This window comes from Rhea pennata, chromosome 7, assembly GCF_028389875.1.
Source record: "Rhea pennata isolate bPtePen1 chromosome 7, bPtePen1.pri, whole genome shotgun sequence".
NCBI classification, from domain to species: domain Eukaryota; kingdom Metazoa; phylum Chordata; class Aves; order Rheiformes; family Rheidae; genus Rhea; species Rhea pennata.
In genome coordinates this window covers 28121108-28140939 of record NC_084669.1, presented here as the reverse complement: position 1 = coordinate 28140939, position 19832 = coordinate 28121108, and the positions used below count along the sequence as shown (strand labels likewise).

Sequence of the window (19832 nt, the reverse complement as noted above, 5' to 3'; positions counted from 1 at the left end):
AGACAACGGGCCCAAGCTGAAGCACAGGAAGGTCCATCTGAATAAAAGAAAACGCTTTTTTACTATGAGGGTGATCATACACTGGGAACAGGTTGCACAAAGGTTGTGGAGTCTGTATCCTTCGAATAACTATCAAATATCTATTTGAAACCCAGCTGGACACGGCCCTGAGCAACCCGATCTAGCTGACGCTGCTTTGAGCAGGAAATTGACTCCTGAATTTTTCAGGGCCCTACAGGCCTGGATTTCCTCTTCCCTGCAATTAGCTCTGCTCCCTGTAAGAGCTGCCTGGGTAAGACCACGTTGCTGTGGCACATGCAGAGTGGGCAGCTCGTTCAGAGCGTGGGCAGCTGTGCTCTGCTTGTGCTGTGGCATGAAAGTCAGAGATGCTAAACGGGTTGTGTGCTATGGTAAGTCATTGGAGGTACCCTGCGATTAGCACTACGATGGTGGTAATAAGTACAACTCTAAGCAGAGAATGCCCTCAGATTTTGCTACTGCCTAATAATGGATTCAGTGCATACACCTCACAATGTGGTAATGTCTGCTATTCTGGGAAGATGATTTTACTACTAAGAATCAATCTGCAGAACATTTACAGCAGGAGAATATTCCATTTTAACAATGCTTTACAGTTTATGGGATGGTTTATTAACAACTTTACATACAAATTGAATCAGTTACTTGAAGGCTGTTATCCATGACTTTAAACTTGCACTTCCAGGCAATTATTGCTAATCATGTATACCTCATTTTTTCCAAAAACTTCCAAGTTTTGGGATGAAGAACGGGGGAAAAAAAGTTTCCAAGTTCCTGTGGACTCCAGTTCCAAACTTCTTTTGCTGCACAGCAGCTTCGATGCTGCAGACCATTTTTGATCTACAGATGCAGACAAATGGCTGAAATAAGGAAGGAGAACAACGTAATCTGTGATAAGGACAGCTACCGAGCAGAAAATAGAAGATAACAGATCTGTCAGCAGCAACTGTCTGCTGGGTGCCAAACCTCTGAACTAGAACAGGAGCCTTTTGGGGGCAGTGGCTGGATGGTAAGAGCTGAGCTGCAGCAGTGCTCAGCACCTCCGTAGGACTTCAGCATTCACTCCAGCACTCACCAGAAGCAGTGCAGCGAGGGGCCTTTTTGATGCTTACTCTTGTGCAATGGAGCCAGGACAGCAATAACAGATGAAGTTTTAAGGGCTGAGGTCTCAGGAGATGGTTCACTGGCATCTTTACCCAAGTCTTCGTGCCTACGTGTAAAATATTTGCTTTTAACTTCCTCGCTATCTTATCACTTTGTTAGGAATCACCCAGGTATCTTAAAGGATTGGGAAGCAGTCTAAAGGATGCGCCCAAAGTGGTGATTTCCCCAAAACAAAATAACATCTGCTATAAATTTATCTGGGGAACTGACTCTAGACTTTCATAACTTGTCTGAAAACTCACTTGAAATGCAGTAAATAGCTAGCTGAGCTTTTGCTACAAATAGTTATTTGAATTTGGCGTGCACTCCACCTTGTAAAATATCATTGTAAAAAATGTCAATAAGACAACTTAAAACAATTCTAAAATGCAGACATTCATTTATTATACAGAGAATATCATTTGCAAGATGTCTTGCAATGCATTCCCTCCGCTTTAAGTACAATACAGTACACCGCTCTCCACAATAAGTTACATAAAGGCAAATTCTATGTACACATAAAAAGGATCGGTGCCAGAACTATTTGTATAGCATATCTGCTATTTGGAAATCAAACATTTAAATCTCTTAATTGCCTTCAGAATTTGTGAAACAAACCAAATTGATAAACAGATCTTAATTAGCTAAGAGAAGGATTTTAACTGCCTTCTAAATTCAGTGGAGACCACACAAATGGTTCAACTACTGAATCAGCATTCTCAACACTCATTTTAAAAAGAAAGATACAAAAAAGAGGCATGCCATATGTTAGCATATAAGACAACATGGAGAAAAATGCCCTGCCTGCATTTTAGCTGTTTGTGTACCCTGGAATATCTGAAAGTAGGGAAATAGTAGTGCCATTGTACAAGGCACTAATGAGACCACACATGAAACACTATGTATAACTCTGTTTGTGCCTGTTCAAAAAAATTAATTCAAATTGAAACAGTGAAGAATAAGGCTACCAGGATTATCCGTGGAATGAAGTGTACCCTGTGAAGAAAGATTGTAACAGCACTTGCTTTTTCCATCTAGTGAAACAGCTAACAGTCTATGACTGCTTTCTAAAAACATGCCACGAAAATGTCAGATGAAGAGAGCAAAGGGGCAGTATGGGCATAGCAGCAAATGTGTATTGAAGTGAAAAGATAGTTTCTCAACTTTTAAGGCTGAGAGGTACAGGCAGGACCTTTCAAGAAGGAGTAGTGAGGCTAAATATCCTTAAGCAACCGAGTTTGTTTAACAGCTCAGCTCAGTTAAAAAAAAAAAAAAAAAAGAAAAAAAAAGAAAAGAGCCTAAGACACAGTGTCTACTGTGGCAAAAGACTAGACCCAGAAACAAAACTGGAATTGCTTGACCCATCAGCAAGAAAGTGGTATTCTTTTACAGTATGAAACTGCATTAAATGCTTTAAAAATTCACGTTACATTTTCATTTTCCCTCCTTTCACATAAATTACTTCATATTCAACAATGTGAATGTCTGTTAATACAGGAAATACAGCACCAAGCTACTGCTGTGAAGTCAGCAGTCTGAAGAGTTACAGTATCAATCAGCATATCCTGTATACCTTTTACACCGAGATTCTTTTCCATACTTTTCTTGTTCCACACTTTTGTCTTGTTTCTACAGTGGAATGTAAATATAGCAGCCCTCTAAAGGCAGAGTGCAGTGAGCCATACAAGACTGAAAATACTTTGAGACAACACAAAGGATATAATTTAATCCATAAAATAATGCAGATATAAGAATCACAATGTACCATGTGGAAAAGTGTTGAGTTCTACATTCCACTGATGTGTTTTCCCAATCAATACTGAAGACACTTTCCTTGAACTACATAAGCTTCTTGGATTCTTATTTCAGGTGCTGGAACTGGTAAGATATGTAGGTAATAGCATATCAGTCAAAGAATTACTTATAAAACAAAAATAAGAACCAAAAAACCCCTAAACTCTTCTTTACTGAAAAAGAGAGGCACTGCATTTTTAAGCTGAATTAAGGCTGTAAAATGATGCTGGTTCATTGTGAATTTGAAGTAGTCATCTTCACCCTGACACAGGGCTCCATTTAACCCACTGCTTCGCTGTTAGTCCTATAAGCCTGTTTGCGGAGATGAGTCTCAATCTCCTCCCTGAAGACCAGCATGCCAAGGTGCGAGTGAGATGCTTCATTCATGGCTTTGGATTGGATACACATGCGATACTGCTCCGGAGTCAGTTCGTCTGCACAATGTTTCTCATGCCAGAGGTGAAAGAGACCTGGGACTGGTGTCCTCACCACAATAAGGTCACCATGCAAGTACTTCCTGTAAAGGTGAACATCCTCTCCGCCCCAGCCTTTCACTTCCAAGTCAAACCCCCCTATGAAACAACATCAGAAAACATTACTTTGGTATAAAAGCTAGATCTAAAGCAAAAAGAGCAACAGTCCTTACAACAAATCTTATATGACACCAGAAATTCTGGAGCAGTTAACTACTCCATGCCAAAGCACGACAAATTGAGGGAGAAAAGCTTCAAGCATACTGCATCCTTTGTGGTGGAAACTGCCTAGGACATAGATCATGCACTGCTGGCATCAGGGAGACCCCTACAGAGTCTAAATTGCATTATGCATGACATACCATATGACAGCTGCAGAAAATGGTAAGCAAACCTTACTGGGTATGCTTTTCTGTTATTTTTAGCGATCATAATGGATTTTAGCATCCGGATAATGAGGCATTCATGCACCATATGAAAAAGCCTTCTCCACAAATGCCAGCAATTACTCCACAGATCACAACTCAAAACACTGGACTAAGAGAAGGAATCCAATTCCACCATTTTAAGTTCTCTCTTACCTCACCAGGACCATAGCAAAAAATTGATCCAGACTGGTGCACAAACTCAAAACTCTAGAATTCTGTCATTTTCATTTAGCACATAACATACACGTGACAATTTGACTGTTAGTTAATGCAGTCTGATTTCTAGTAACTATATAGCACTTAAGGCAAGCAACACACCACCATCTACTTCTGCCAGATTATTTTCAAGACAGCCTTCTAAATTGAAGTACATCAAGCTGTTCTGTGTTTTAATGGCATGCCACAAGAGGGTGCCAAAGTACACTTTTAAAATCTTAAGCCACTATATCCAACTATTACTACTCAGGCTGTTTAAAAAACAAGAGAAGTGAGGTTTACCTGGGAGGTTTCCTTAGGAGATATGCTTCAGGAAATTGGTTAATTTGCCTCACATGATCAAAAAGTACAAATAAATGATTTTTAGAAGTTCCTGAATGAGATGCTGTTGATATTAATGAATGTTGTGGCTTTTAACAACTGTTGGTCAGATGGCATGTCAAAAATCTAAAATACTAATCTAACTCTGTTCAAACTTGACAGTCAGCAAGTCTGACTGCTGGATTCAGTAAAATAGTATGAGCCATAAATGTATTACTTCCTTCAAAACAGAGAATCAACTTTTGAATACTTTGCTACAAAACAATTTTTTGTTTAACTTCATCTTACCAACAGTCAGAAAGTCTGTCCGATATTGACAAGTCATCCCAAAGCCAAAATCCCGCCAGAAACCAGAATCCTTCTTGTGTACCTGCAATTTTAAAATGCTACTGTTTTGAAATGTAAGATACAACGAAGGAAGTATATTGTATTCAGTTTTGTAGAAACCTAAATTCTCTTGATCATTTGCCCCTGCGGGGTACAGCACATAATGTTTCAAATATTTCTGTGTCATAATACAGTGCATACGTGCAGACCTAATTACCTGTTGCTCGCTTCATCATTCTTTTCTCTAATTCCAAATACTTACTCTCTTCGCAGTTTCCACTTCAACCTTTCTGCCACTCTACTCCTCTGTTTTCTATATGTCTGCTCAGACGAAACAGAATTTTTGGTAGTCTGTTACCAAATCATCTGTTCCCATTACTCCACTTTCTACCCATTTTCTAATGCCACATTTGTCCCCTTTTGTTTTGATATTACAAGAAAAGCAAGTTTTAAGGTTGAAGCCAGCAACCATACAGCTGTTGGATTCAAAGCAAATAACAAAGCTGTCAGGCTGAAGTTCAGTCCTCTCTCAGATGTGACTACTTCAGGCCATAAGCAAATCTTCCCTTCTAACTTCTGCAGTATTCTAGAAAACAACTATTTTGGGGAGTGGGGGCAGCGGGGTGTTCCTCTTTTAGTAAGATTGTGTTGCTGTTTCCTTTCTCTCCTCCAAACTTATCTACCTCAGAAGTCTCAGCTGTTAAAACCTCCATTTCATTTATGAAGCCTCTTAAAAGGGATGATAAGGATGGACATTGATTGCGACCCTTCCATCTTCAGCCAACAATGATCTAGAAATATAACCCTTCCTCCTTTCTGCTGAGCACAAACTTATCCTTAAATGTATTCTCTCAAATGTTTGTGGGTTTTATTTATTTATTTTCACTACAAGCTCCCCTAAGAAGCAGTGTTTCTCATTCAGAAAACAAGATGTAATTAATTGCATAACCACCAATGATTCTGGTGGATGTTGGATGGCAGAGATAAAGAAACAGCTTGCATGAACAGGACAGCTATACACAGCATGAGCAGAGCAACTTGCCCAAACATCTTGCCTACCTCAGCTTAAACAGAATTTACCCTGCAACTATCCTTTGGCAGTTAACAAAGAGAAGCCTGTACTGAGGGAAGCTCATCAAGAAGTGTTTAGGTGGTTTTCTGTTCACACCTTCTCTGGCTTCTGGAGCACAACAGAGACAGTTGCTGCCATGGTACAGTTAATGCCTCTATCCCGATAAAACCCTGTCTTTCAAAGCCAGAATTAAGCATTAGGCCAGAACTACCAACTTCCTTTCATTAGCTGCACATTTTTCTAAAATCCTGGTAAAACTCCAGTCTTATCCAAGAATATATGATTTTTGCACTGTTTGATAAACTTCTTTCCCAAGTGCTTTGCCTATAAGGGAGAAAAGTGCTTAGATATTTAGACATATTGTTCCAAGAATTCCCAAACACACTACTAAATCACACTTAATTTTTTAAAAACTTCATTTTACTTAAAAATTAAATAATATATGGCACAACTAATTTTCTTCAGAATAAATCAGGCTACTTACCAACTGCTGTTCCACAGGGGGTGGTACATCTTGGTTGGCATAGACTATAGCAGGATTATAGAGGCTAAATACCACAGGGTAAAAAACCTTTTTTCCTAGAAGTCAAAAGATAATTATTTTTTATGACCATCCCCTTCCAGAAGGCAAGAGGAAACTATAGAAGTCTCCCCTCTTTGTGAAATGTTATTAGCCATCTAATGAAAACCATTAAGTATAAAGTCTATCTGCTAGGATTTTCCACTTAGGTAGACCATAACATCTTATGGGGCAGAGCCCACAGCAGGGAATGTATATATGCATGCAAAATAAATAGGAATATTTTGAGAATTTTTTGCTGTGTCATCCAATGTGATCTCATGCTAAGAAGTCAAGCTACCAAAATAACCAAGACCAAGTAATACCCCGCATAGCCTGAGTTTTATTTAAAGGCATGTGATTTCCAGTACGTATGAGCCCTGCAAAGTCATTAAGCACTGTAACTATCTTGATTATGCTGATACACCAGTTCTACACCTATTACAGAAATCTGACAAACGTTTTTCAAGCATTGCCAGGAGTGCACGGCCATCGGTGATAGCCCACAAGAATACACAGTATTCTGACTTGGGCACTAGCTCTGATCATGTGTGAGGTATCTTCAGGTCTCACTTGATGCAGAGGCGGCATACTGTCAGCATAAATTGTCCAGCAGTCTCTCAAACTCCCTTCCTTGTGAAAATTCAAAGTGTTCCTCTTCAAAGTTTTCCCAATTACTTATACAACCCATTTCATGAAGTGCAGACACAGACAAAAGTAAAAAAAAGAGTAAGAATTAGAACTCAAATATCTGATCTACAGCAATGTCTCTGTCCATTACATGAAGAAAAATATCTATTTGTTCCAAACTGACACTTAAAGAATAAGATTTCTGACTGCAACAAATCTGTAATAAGAGTAAGCATTAAAAAACAGAATAAAAATATGTTTGACAGGAAGAGTCCTTAGTGGAGTGCACAAAAAACTCAAGAAAGCATTTTTCTTCTTGTAGGAATTTGTAGAACAAGTAAGCTTCATAAACTTGAGAAAAGCTGGTCAGAAAACTTCAGAGCCTGGTATGTAAACATGGAACCCTAGCTCTGCCTCAGTCTCTGTAAGGAGCATGTTGTGTAGCTTTACTGCAAAGCACCTGTGCCTTGGCCATACAAGCATTAGAGATTTTTGTATAACAAAATCACCTTCCACTTCTGTAAGACTTCACACAGTTTTGTTACATAAAATCTCCTACAAATTAACCATAAAAAAAAAGTCTGACTTTCTTATTTAGCTAAATCAATAGAAGATGTGAAAACTTATCTATTGTACAAAAAATACAATGAATTTTTATCTCCAGACACTAAGGCAGAAATTATTTCTCAGTCTTCATAGTATTTTCTTTTGAGCACAGTTATTTTCCCTTTTGCTAGATGCACGCTATTGAACAGGTTCTACTATACAAAGCAGTCTTCTCTGCTCAACTCAGGACAGTTTAAAGGCCAAACAAGACAAGACTCAGTTACAGCAACTTAAAAGGAGCATACCAGGCTCAGCATTCAAGCGGCAACTGTTCAGGAACTCAGCTGTGAAATAAACATCAACATCACAGAAGAACATCAGGACCTCGCCCTTCTCCCAAGCTCTGGCACCCATGTCAAGTCCCCGGCCACGGTTAAATTCCTCATTCAAAGAGACAAGTGTGTAATTGTGGAAGTTAGTTTCTCTGAAAAGAAAAACAGAGTCAAATTCAAAATAAAACCTTGCATGGGAATACTTTTCCAACATTTTACAGTAATTTAATTTTGAATATTTAAAAAAATCCAGTTATATATCAGGATGAGAAAAAATCAGTTCTACTTAGTTGTCTCTTTTTAGACAATGCAAACAGATGGACCTAAGTCTTATTTCATAACTTAACCTTGCAATTAATTATTCAGACAAATTTAAAAAAGCCTTCTGGCAACAGATGCAAATTGAAGTGTTCTCTGAAATTATGATGGCATCTGAAAATTGTCCCCACAAACTAAAATTCCCTCACTAAAAAGGTAATATCCCTGTCTAATCTCCTGAAGCCTTCAAGGAACTCAAACCAAGAAAGCCAAAGTCCAGCTCTACCAAAATCATGAGACAAAAGCTCATTTGTACATTGATGCCACCATAACCTAGTCAATTTACTTTTTCCTCACTATTTCATACCGGCAGCATATATGCGCACACTTGCTGCAGAAGGAAGAAAGTGTACCAAAGGAAACTGGAAATATACCTGTGGAATATCTTCAACTAAAATAAACTACTATTTCCGAGACACTTAAGGCAATTTCTTGAAGATACAGAGTAAAAATATTCAAGAGTAGCACCATTAAAAAGGTAAAGATACAGACGAAAACACAGGAGTCTGCTGCACTGAATCCAATTTTAGGCAAGAAGAACAGAAAGCCTCGTGGCAAGCGTAGCAGGGGGGCAGAAAGTGCCTCAGACAGAAGAAGCCAGCATTCACCAAGCTAAATGTCATGGTGACTTTACAGGAGTAAGAGAGAAGGAATTCACAGCTACCTAAAGGTTTCTATGCATGACAGACCAACTCACCACGACATTTTAATCCAGCAACACAACAGTCTCCGCCAAATACATTTAATCAGAAAAGCCTTGGTCCTGCGTTGTACGAAAGGGACATGCCAGCTGCAGGCTCATTCTTGGCCAACGAATTTAACAGGCTCCCAGCTCAGGAAAGAGAATACGAACTCATGCAGAGAACTAACTCCTTAGAGACTGATGGACTTAGCTGCTCTGTCTGAAAGCAAGACAGGTTTCTCACCTAACTGGGCAAAGCTGTCCCATTCCTCTGGAGACAGAAAAAGGAACATCTGGGAATTTTATATCCAAACTGCTCTAATGCTATTTACTGCAAGTCATGACTGATGAAATACCCTTTGTTTGTATTTGTTCTATAGGAAAAGGTAAGTCTAGGGTACATTCTGGAGTTAGTACGTTGTACATAGAGGATAGAGGACAAAGCTTAACCTCTCGAGCAGACAGACTCAGCAGCCCACCAGCCCTGATTACAGCAACCAGTCATTTCTCTTCCTCATTATTAAAGTAAGCTCTCCAGTGAAAGAGCTGTCACAATGTGTGTCCCAGTTCAGTAACAATTAAATATTGTGCCATTAATTCTGACTAGTCTGTTAACGTGACTGAATACGCACGGCAAAACTGATTCCTGTACTTTTTGGTGCTGTCAGATGGAAAGCTCAAAGCCACTGTTGTTAGTATTTCTTAGCCTGTAACTTGGATTTTTAGTTGTGCATGCCTTCAGATAGAGAAAACCCAAATCATGGCCTAAAAGTTTACAGGAGACTTTTACAACTTAAGCTGTGAAATGCCAAATGAAGAATTATTCAATGCAAGTAAAGCTTACTTTCCTTAACCTGTAACAGTCTCTGAAATTCTTCACTTTGTTGTTTCTTTGTTTTTAAAAATATTGTTTGTATTGACTGATGTTGGATATACTTACCTAGCTACAGACTCTAGGATGCTTTTTACTTCTGATAGTCCATCTTGTCCAAAATATACCACAGTGAGATGAACACGCTTATCCTGATGAATACATACATCCCTATAAGCACAGAGATAAGCTGCTGTTATTACTTGCAACACAATAGAAACCTCAGGTACTTTAAAAAAAACATTGGCAGTCAAACAAGTATTTTGGTGAGACTTCAACTAGCTTCTAAAGAAAGCAAAAAAAAAAAAAAAAAAAAAAGTTTTCCTGCTTCTTTCCCCATCTTTTCCATTTGAATTGGGAGGTACCAATATGGTGTGCTCATTCCAACACCGTATTTTAGAAACAGGAACTCAAAAGCTGATAACTACAAAAATGAGCGTGCTCAAGATCAATTTCCAAGTTCACAATGGCCCTGGCATTCAGTCTAAAAGGGGTTTTGGTGTAGTTTAAGAAGCTCTTATATCCATTTAGAAAAAACATTTTCTCCATACAATAGGTTCAGTTACAAACATTTTAAGGTAGTTGCACAAAATATTGGAATCATCTGTTCTGTCATAAATCCACCAGAACAGAAATTCATTTGGAAAATGAAAAAATCTGAAAGTCAGCAACATAGCTCACTGTGTAGTCTAACGCACCTACCTAAAGTTTTGCATAAATTGTGCAAATGCCTCAGTTCTTCCAGCAAGAGGAACAATAATGTTAATGATTGATCTAGAAATATCGACTGTTTCACTCTTCACTTTCATGAGTGGTCCAAAAGGTCGGAACAACGTGACATGCCTGTATTCCATGCCATCCATCTTCTTATAAAACAGTTCATACTGTGTCCCCTTATCTCTTTCTGTACGATAGTAACCTGAAGAATAAGTCACAGAAGTAATTTATGAAGTCAAAGATCCCCGCAATTTTATTTCAGAAACACCGTTTTTCTTGAGAACTATAAAGAAATAAAAAGAAAGCTATTTGGGAAAAGCTTATCTGTTTTTTTTCCCTAAAATAAGCAAAAAAAAAAAAAAATCCACAAATCACTATAAATTACAATCACCCTTCTGCTTTCTTAGCACTGATCTGAGGAACAGTCTCAGACCAATAGCTCCCTCTCGTTTCTCAGAGCTCAGCAATAGCTTTTTCATACATCAGCTTCTCAGGTAGGTTCTCAAGCAAAATAAAAATCAGGCATTTCCAGTGAAAGAGGAATTCAGCCACATTACATAATATTGCCTTTTCTTAATCCGTTCAGTTAGCGGCCATCGTTCCCCCGAGCTACTCCACAGTAATAGGGAAGATCATGGGGCCAGCAACGGACCCAACACAAGCTGCATGCAGAACACACAAAATACAACTTGCTTGGCAAAGCCCATGAAATCTGAAATATGATACCTGAAGAATATCCCTACGTGATAAATGCTGGAATACTTAAAACTATTGTTTCGGTTGCTGACCACAAGCTACAGTGTTTTTTTTCCCATGAACAGGGACAGTGGCATTTTACTACAGACATGGCATTCAAAGGATGTAGACAGAGCAAGTTTTCTAGGTAACTGTAACACTTTATTTGATAAAGCAATTAGGCTGCTGTAAATAACATTATCTACTTAGAGAATTTTACCATACAGTACTTACTGGGTAACAGAAACTATCCTTTTCAGGACAAATATTTAAAGCTATCTGACTGCTTTCATTTAAGACTCACCAAGGAATTAAGCCAAACCACACAGCCTCTTCAACATTAAACCACAAAGACCAAGACCAAGACTCCTCCTGTGGATTCAAATGGATTGCTAATCCCACATCTGTATTATTACCTCATGCTAGACTGAGGGCAAAAAGCGATGACAGGAAAGATATTCCAACAGAATTGTTCTTTGCTCATCCCATCTCAGCTCTCCTCTCTCCCCGCAGAAGAAAAAAGGTAGAGTAAAGTTAAAGAACATAAGCTACATAATGAACCAAACACCTTTCGGCTGAGCAGGCCACGCACACGCCCCTGTAAGAGCTACTGAATAGCTACTTATCCCAAAATGGGACAAACACCAGTGCATTTCCAGTCACTTGACAGGCTGCAGCCTGACCTGCTTTTCCTCCTGCAAGCAAGCCTGCTGAGCAATTGTTCCAGCCTCCCATCTGGGAGGGAGGTGACAGGAAATGATCCATAAAGGGTTCTGGTGACACAGAGGCTTGTTTTCTGTGTGCTGTACTGATAACGTCCTTTGAGTTATTTCAGTGCTTTTTCAAATGAAATGAGGACCTGAGAATGAATGCAGAGAGGAGTCCTCACATTAAGAGCTTATTTTAAAACTTGCTTCTTTCTAGCTCAGGAACTAGAAAGAAGTGGTCTTACAGCTCTTCCACCTTTCCTCTGAAGACACCCATCTCCACACCTCAGGGCTTTTCCTGTGTCAGTTTTCATCCATGCTCCTTTCCTCCCATTACTTTCTTATTCCATACAAAAAGCAGAGGTATGTGCATGCAGTCTTGCTGCAACTTTCTTCCTCTGCACCCCAGACTTCCTCTCTACCTTCACTCTCCACCCAGCTGCTTAATGTCCTTTACCTCAATCTACCTAACTCTTGCAACAGCCTTCTGCCTCAGCTTCTTTCTCCCAGCCATTCCCCAAACCACTTCCAACTTCCCTTCCTTCTGCCCTTGTCCTATATCTGCCTCTCTTTAATAGCAACTTCCCTATTCCACTGCACTATTTTGCTGCATCTCTAAAGCACTTGCTTGCAGGTGAGCACGTGCACTAACGGCATTTACAGAAAATATTGATCATCATCAATAGGGCCAGTGGGAGACAGGGTGCAACAGAATAAGCTGATACCATGACTGAAAGTTCCTGGTGACCAAATAAAACCTTTCAAGTAGATGCTCTCTAGCTATTTAACACAGTTTGGCAATGCAGTCTTATTTAAGACATACCCATCCATATTTATTCCTACACAAAATAAGCACTACATTCTAACATTGATGACAAGCATGATGATTTCATATTAGCAAGTTAATTACAAGTATTGAAAGGGGTGTTTCAGTATAACAGTGTAAGTTCACAAAATTGACTGCTATAAGTAGAAAAAAAATCATAAATCTATCACTCCTCCACTCCCACATTTTGTGCGAAATAATCAGTGTTTTATCTGGAAAACAGCTTCTTGGTTAGAGGAGTAGTCAATGCTCCACAGTGTTTTCACACCATGTTCTTATGTGATATACAGCAAATACTTTACATCACTACTCCTGGGTATATTAACATTCAATATTGTATATTCTTTTCTCTAGCATAGAATAACTATTTAAAGATGAAAATACACCCTCACAGTAAGCAAAGTTTTTAAAAGTATCTGTCATAATTGCTAGTAGCTTATCTCTCATCAAAGGAAAAGCTTAGACCTCTGTCTACAACATGTTACTAGTACAGACCAATCAAAAAAATTCTTCAAAACAATTTAAAAAAATACTACTGTATTTTTTGCTTTGTCTGCTATGTGTTTGTAACTTGATCGAGACTAATGTACAAGTCCAAGTTGGAGCAGAGCCTCGTGAACATTGATTTGTTGGAATGTAAGAGTCCAAAGTTGTCTCAACTTTCTACTATCGGCCCACTTTTCTATTTTATTTCAGTAGCAAGCACGAGCTCCTGAAGTTGTTTTTCTTGCTATGAGCTAACCTCGCTAGGTAACCTACAGATTTAAATGATTTTATGAAATTATGACTTCTATGCACTAAAAGCCAGAATTGAGAACAGCCAGAGAAAGTTAACATCTGTTTTACTACATAGTATATACAGGTTAACATTCAGGAATGACTCATTATGTAGTAAAGTCACCGCTACCTTACCTTCCAACTAGTATACACTGACTACCACTCAAAATAAAGATCCATAAGCAAAGTAGTAAAAAGCAGCAGAAATAGTTTAATAGTGTTACATCCATGAAGCTTTGCTCAATTTGCAGAGAAGTTCTGTTTCTCACTATGGTAAGTTTAATCTTAGAAATATTGAGGCTCAATTACATTTTTTCAGTGCCTAAAGCTGTTGTTCTATCCCCTTGAATGCTTGTAGTCTTACATTTGGTGTTACCAAGGAAGTGTTTTGTCTATAAAACCTAAGCTTTAGGTATCATTTTTTATTAAAATTCTCTGATGAAGTTCTCAGGATGCTGTTTTTCTGATCGTATGGGCAAACTCAAGGGGATGTCTGCATGACAAATGGTCCACAAGGTTCTAAGGATGGCAAGGACTCTGGAAAAGGCTTGACTTTGAGCATACAGCATTGGGGTACACCATTTTTCCCATCTTAATGACATATTTTGGATGAAGAGTTTTCCCATGAGGCACAAATCTAAAGCTAGTTACTGTTCATTCCCAGCTGGAAACACAGAAGCAAGAAAAGCAGACTCAAACAGCACTCAAATTCTAGCAGCCATTCAGTAACAGTATCTTTATTACATATTCATGAGACTAGATTCTAATAAAAATGAGTAGCGCAATAAAGTCCCTAGCTGCAGCAGAACTTTATTTTGAAAATAAACTGATGCCTCTATTTTCCAAAGATTATTTTTAAATGGCTATTCAATAGAAGAGCTTTCAATCCAAAATACCCCAAATAAATGAGCATGAGCTGAACTCAAAGTAAAACACAGATGCCCAGGAAGTCTCATGCAGAGTTTGCATCACCATGCAAGCCTCAAATGACACAGGCTTCTGAAGAAAAGGGATGGAGAGAAGTAATATCATTATGTTCTTTTCTTCATCCTCTGCTTCTCATTATCAGACATGGAACTCAAAGTTTCTATTTTTAATCAAGACCTCTCTTAGAATGCCTAATTCAGCAGTTAAGTTCATAGTTTGTAGTCCTAAACCCCTTCATTTGTGAAAATACATAACATCACAACTTTGTCACCTTCAGGGGTGGTTTTTCAGCAAAGGAAATGTTGTTAGAACTAAAGAAAAGTTTTTTCCTCATGATATCCCCAGAATAGTCAGAAGATCTAACGGAAATACTAAGAATGTAAAGCGGCTCTCAAACAGACTTGCTGAACAAGATTAAGGTCAGATTTTGTTCCATTAATATTACCTTGAGAATTTTAGAAGTTTCCTTTTGGGTTGCAGAGAGAAGAAGAAAAGGTAAGTGTAGTAAGCACAGCCCAAAAGAATAGAGAAACTTGAAGACTTAAAAAAAGGTCACTTCCTAGAATGGGTAAGGTTCCTTCCATAAGTGGTAAAAGTCAGAATATCCTCATGTAAAGAGACCACAGAGGCTGAGAAAGCTGTGGAAGAACTGCATGAACAGTTGGATCAAGGACACAGTAGAAAACAGACCAGCAACAGGAATGTCACCATTCATCAAAATATATTTTGAATTTTTTTGGCTTATGTGGTATTAGGGCTGTAAAGTAACATATATTTTTCTCTATCATGGATGAAGAGATTAGGCATGCATTTCTGAAAAGACTAAGATAAAAATATAAATTTAAACAAATTTAAATAGGCAGAATAGATTAGATTCAATTCACATCTTTAGTTGTGGTTGTCAGAAGTGACTAATGTAGGTGAAAGAGTAAGAAATAACTTTTTGATGCTTTTATAAATCAAGACAGTGATACTCTTTTCACTGGGCTTCCAAAATGATGTAAATACAGGGGAAGAATAATGTAGGACTTGTTCAGTAGTGATGAATCTTTCATCTTTTTATTTTTATTTTTTTTTTTATAGACCATCCCATCTAAGAGTATTTCTTCAAAACTTACTTGAAAAGCCACCAAATTTTCTAAAGACTTACCAATGTATCTGAAAGTACATACTACAGGGGATTACAGAGCTCAAGGTTTAGTCTAGTATTTAACAAGTCTAAGGAAGAGCTGAAATAATTCCCAGAACCAAACATTTACCTACATGAACAATTGGACTGTTGAGGTGGGAAGTTAGAACACTTTCTTAAAATAAGCATGCCTGTTTCTAGTTTAGTTTATGGCAGTGGCACAATTTTGTGGGCAGTGGCATAATTTTGTGGGTAAATTTCTGCAGGTAGATATGCAGTAGTTTTGAGACAGCATTCCTGCAAGTCAAGACAAAAGTAAAATCAGTACATCTATTTTAAGTATAAATTGTGATGGTTATGCATTAACTCATGCAATATCATGTTTTTTCTCCCCCCCAACCCCCAATCCTCCAAAAACCTCCAATCCTCCAACAGTTTCTCAGCTTCCTGTACCAAACTGCATAAAGCTCTCCTCTTAGTCTTGAAAGTCCTAAATCACTTGTTCCAAGACAATCTAGCAGCAGCTGAGGATACAGACTTAAATGACAAGTTATTTGCATTACTTCAAGTCAATTTTAACAGACTTTCTCTAAACAAGCAATACAAATTTGGCAACAAAGTAGCACTCAGGATATTTACAGGAACAGTTGTGACTTCAGTAAAGGCACTGGGTCTGCTATAAAACTTGAACCCATCTGTTTACGATAGTTTGAGGGAACAGTATTTTTCCAAATGGAAAGACAGGAACTTTCCAACTGGGCTTCCATCACCAGGCTGACAAAACAGGTAATGAGGCAGAGTCTTTTGCAGGGCTAAAGCATTAGGGAATAGGAGGTTCCATTTTGAGTTGGTTCCATTTCTTAGTTCTAAATTTTGGAATAATAAAAAAAGCAGCTAATACACCAAAATAGTTTTTTGCTGGTCCAATATCTAAAATAGCCCTAGTATTTTTACATACACATAAAAAATATAATAACCACACAACTAACAACTGCTGGCTGAAATAAGACAAGGATATCAATCCTATATGTATCCCACTGTGGCTCACTATGGTTTGTTACTAACACATACGATATACAGCATTTTTTTTTTTTTTTTTTTTTTTTTTTTTTTTTTTTTTTTTTTTAAGTCCTGTGTAATTTTTCTACAGTTCCTCTAGCCTACGCCTGAGGACACTGCCTTTACAGTAAAAAAGTACATTAGTTCAATTTCCAGAAGACATGCTCTTTGGCTCCCAATTATCAATACACTGCTGTGAATAGAGGCAGAGGCATGAAGTGCAATTCTAAGGGGGATTCCCTTTTACAGTAAGGCTCTTCCATTTATAACATGCTCCAACTTTTGTGTTTTTCAAGGCAGCATGAGCTGTGTAATACTGCAAATACAAAAACAGATACTAGGGCAGTTTTTGATTACACTTATCTCCATCAGCATTACACTATACCTTGAAAGCCAAGTTCTTCAGGAATTACAGCTACTATATCTTCCAGCTGTGTCAGTAGAAGTGCTGAAAGCATACCTTCTATTTTTGTTTCTACAGAAGTGTTCTGTAATTAAATCTACAAGCATGGAAAAAGAACTGAAGAAAGAACAGGAGAATGTAAACAAATACTAATAGTAACGGTCATATGTTTCAGAGTAATGCATGTTTTGTCCATTAGTTGCACATTTTTCATATTAGGCTAAGTTCAAGGATTCATAACTTAACTGACTCCAAGAGTAGTACACCAGTCTCCCCACTGAAAGGTCTATCCAGGACACCAAGTTCTTCAGCTGACATGATCAAGACACGTTAATCTGTCAATACTCTCCTTTTAACATGACTGTGCCAACTCCACAAGAATCAAAAGTCTGAATGCTAAAGGTGGCATAGAGATCTGTGAAGAAAAATACTCTGTAGCTTCACAGCTGAATAGCTTAATTATGCAGGGACAAGAGCAAGAGAATCCATTTCTCCCTCTCCACCACTAGTTTTACTTGAAATCTTTCAGTTTAGTACCATAAGGACAAACACAGACCTTCAGCTAAAAAAAAATAAATAAATAAAATAAAATAAAACACCACACACACGCATACACAAAAGCCCAAGTATTTTATGCTGTATACTTACTGTGGTGAACCTTTTTTCTGAAACACATTTCTTGCTCCCTACTTAAAACAAATCATCAAGTAATAACATTCTGATTATGAGAGGTAAAGATTCTTACTGCATAATTTCTGTTCAAGACCCTATTTGAGCAGGTAAAAGTGCCAGAAATATAAACATTACTAAATGCCTATTGGCAGTTCTGTTAACTGTCTGGAAAGCATCTAATAAGCATTCACCATACCTTCTATGAAATCATTTTCATTATACAGCTGCTTCTCTCCTACTCCGTCATCCTCATCTTGCCCATCTTCTTCATCCGGATTATTGATAACTTCCAGGCCAGCCTCAATAACTTCGACCAATTCATCTCGTTTATCCTTTCTAACAGGTTTTTCTTCTGGATGTCGAGTGAGCCCCATCTCTAACTGGAATACTTTCATGGACGTAAAGCTTTCAAAAGGCACGACGCCATATTCACTAGGCAGTTTAGCCCCTGTGCTCACCTCAGCTTTGTCAATCTGGGAATGAAGAAATTCTAGGAGATCGTTAGATGCTTGTTCTTTTGTGCCCTGGTAGTTCATACTGTTGATCTTGGGGCTCTTTTTCTCCTGCAGGGTTTTCAACTTATCACTCATTTCCTGAAGCTCTTGCTTTAGCTGGGCAATCTGACGTTTCAGACTGGTAGCTCTGTTTTGGTAATGCTCTTCTTGTTCCTGCAGAAGGGCTTGATAGTATTCTTTACCCATGTTCTCGCCTACGATCCCGGGCAGAGATCCATTACCCTCTGTTTGTGGGGCACACTCCAGCAAGTACATGAGCAAGATTAAACTGAACAGTAAGGCCAGACCCACTAACAGCCAACGAGTTCTGGCTTGAATTATTAAGCCTCTTCTAGGCATCCTTACAATATTTCCGCTTCCCATCGAAAAAGAGGACTTCTCTGCACGTACCCTTCTGGGAACATCCCCCTGGGTCCGAATCTTAGAAACTGAATGAAAGCATGACTGCAACAGTTAATATAAGTTCTGATATAGCAGCATATAAGCAGTTTTTAACCGTTGCCTTAATCATGTGTTATTAGAGACATAAATCTGAAGTTCCTATGTCATCCATGACCATCAACTGTAAGCATGGCTGATGCCAAACAATTTGTTCAGGATGTCCCACCCCAAAGAAAACAAAAACCCATGAAAGGGGAAGAAGGGAGACATGAGCAAGGAATCATATTTCCATGTCTTAATAGGAATAGTTATGGGGTTTTTATTTAGCCCACTTGAAGTTCAGCAAGGAAAGTCTGCAAAAGCTGTTTTATAAGCTTCAGATACACAGTATTTAGTTCTCCCCACTATGTAAAAATCAGGAGTCTACAGTTTAGTAATAGTAATTTTCATTGACTAGTCTGACATTTTCCTCTGGCACTTGAGTATTTTATTCCACTTCTCCCTCCTTTCTTTGGAATCTGTGGTTTGAGTCAGCAGAATGAAGACAGAACCTAAAATTAAAAGAAAGGTGCATATTAGAACTACAAAGCAGCAGGTAATTTGGAAAACACATTAAGAAAGTTATAACATATGGACACAAAGGATCACTGGGGGAAGGGGCAGGAAAAGAAAGAAAACATTATTTCTTTCCATTGCATTACCCAACAGTGACTGTCTGAAACACTGTCTGTTACTAATACTAATACGAACAATGTAGTGAAGTTTTTCACATAGATAGTTAAAACAGTAAGGGTTTTTCTAGTCTCAAAATATCATTTTTTGTTTTGTTTTTTTTTAAACTGCCCATTCCTCCTCCAACAGAAAAAGACTCAAGAAACAAAACCCACGCATGCCCTTCCTATTCCTCTACATTAAAAAGAACCATTTTGAAGCAGCAGAAGCTTGCGTTTCCATTTGCTTTCACTTTAAGTAAATATCTTTCAGGGAATAACTTTACTCACATACAAAGCATTGCAGATTTAAACAAAGGTCACACAAACAGCCTTTCAGGACAGGTCAAAAATTCAGCCGAATTTCAAATGCAAATCTAGATTTTTGATTGAGAAAAAGCATACGCAGACTATCAGTTCACTAACATTTTTCTCTTGTTTTAGATAGACCAGAGTGAACTTGATAGTTTGAAGGTCAGTCACCACCTATACTACTGACCAAACAGGCTAGGAGAAGATCAGC

At 38.2% G+C, this 19832-nt stretch overlaps 1 protein-coding gene across 3 annotated transcripts in view; it reads right to left on the bottom strand.

Annotated features, from left to right (window-relative positions):
* Window positions 1–1562: 1562 nt before the first annotated feature.
* The window catches only part of CSGALNACT2 (chondroitin sulfate N-acetylgalactosaminyltransferase 2), a 34605-nt gene continuing 16335 nt past the window's right edge, over window positions 1563–19832 (bottom strand). For all 3 annotated transcript variants that reach the window (XM_062580823.1, XM_062580824.1, XM_062580822.1), the window contains 7 exons: window positions 17900–19150; window positions 10454–10670; window positions 9821–9922; window positions 7854–8032; window positions 6298–6392; window positions 4703–4784; window positions 1563–3548 (listed from right to left, as the gene is read on the bottom strand). In XM_062580823.1, coding sequence (XP_062436807.1) covers window positions 3256–3548; window positions 4703–4784; window positions 6298–6392; window positions 7854–8032; window positions 9821–9922; window positions 10454–10670; window positions 17900–18581 — 1650 coding nt within the window. In that variant the 5' untranslated portion in view covers window positions 18582–19150 and the 3' untranslated portion in view covers window positions 1563–3255. The remainder of the gene's footprint in view (window positions 3549–4702; window positions 4785–6297; window positions 6393–7853; window positions 8033–9820; window positions 9923–10453; window positions 10671–17899; window positions 19151–19832) is intronic.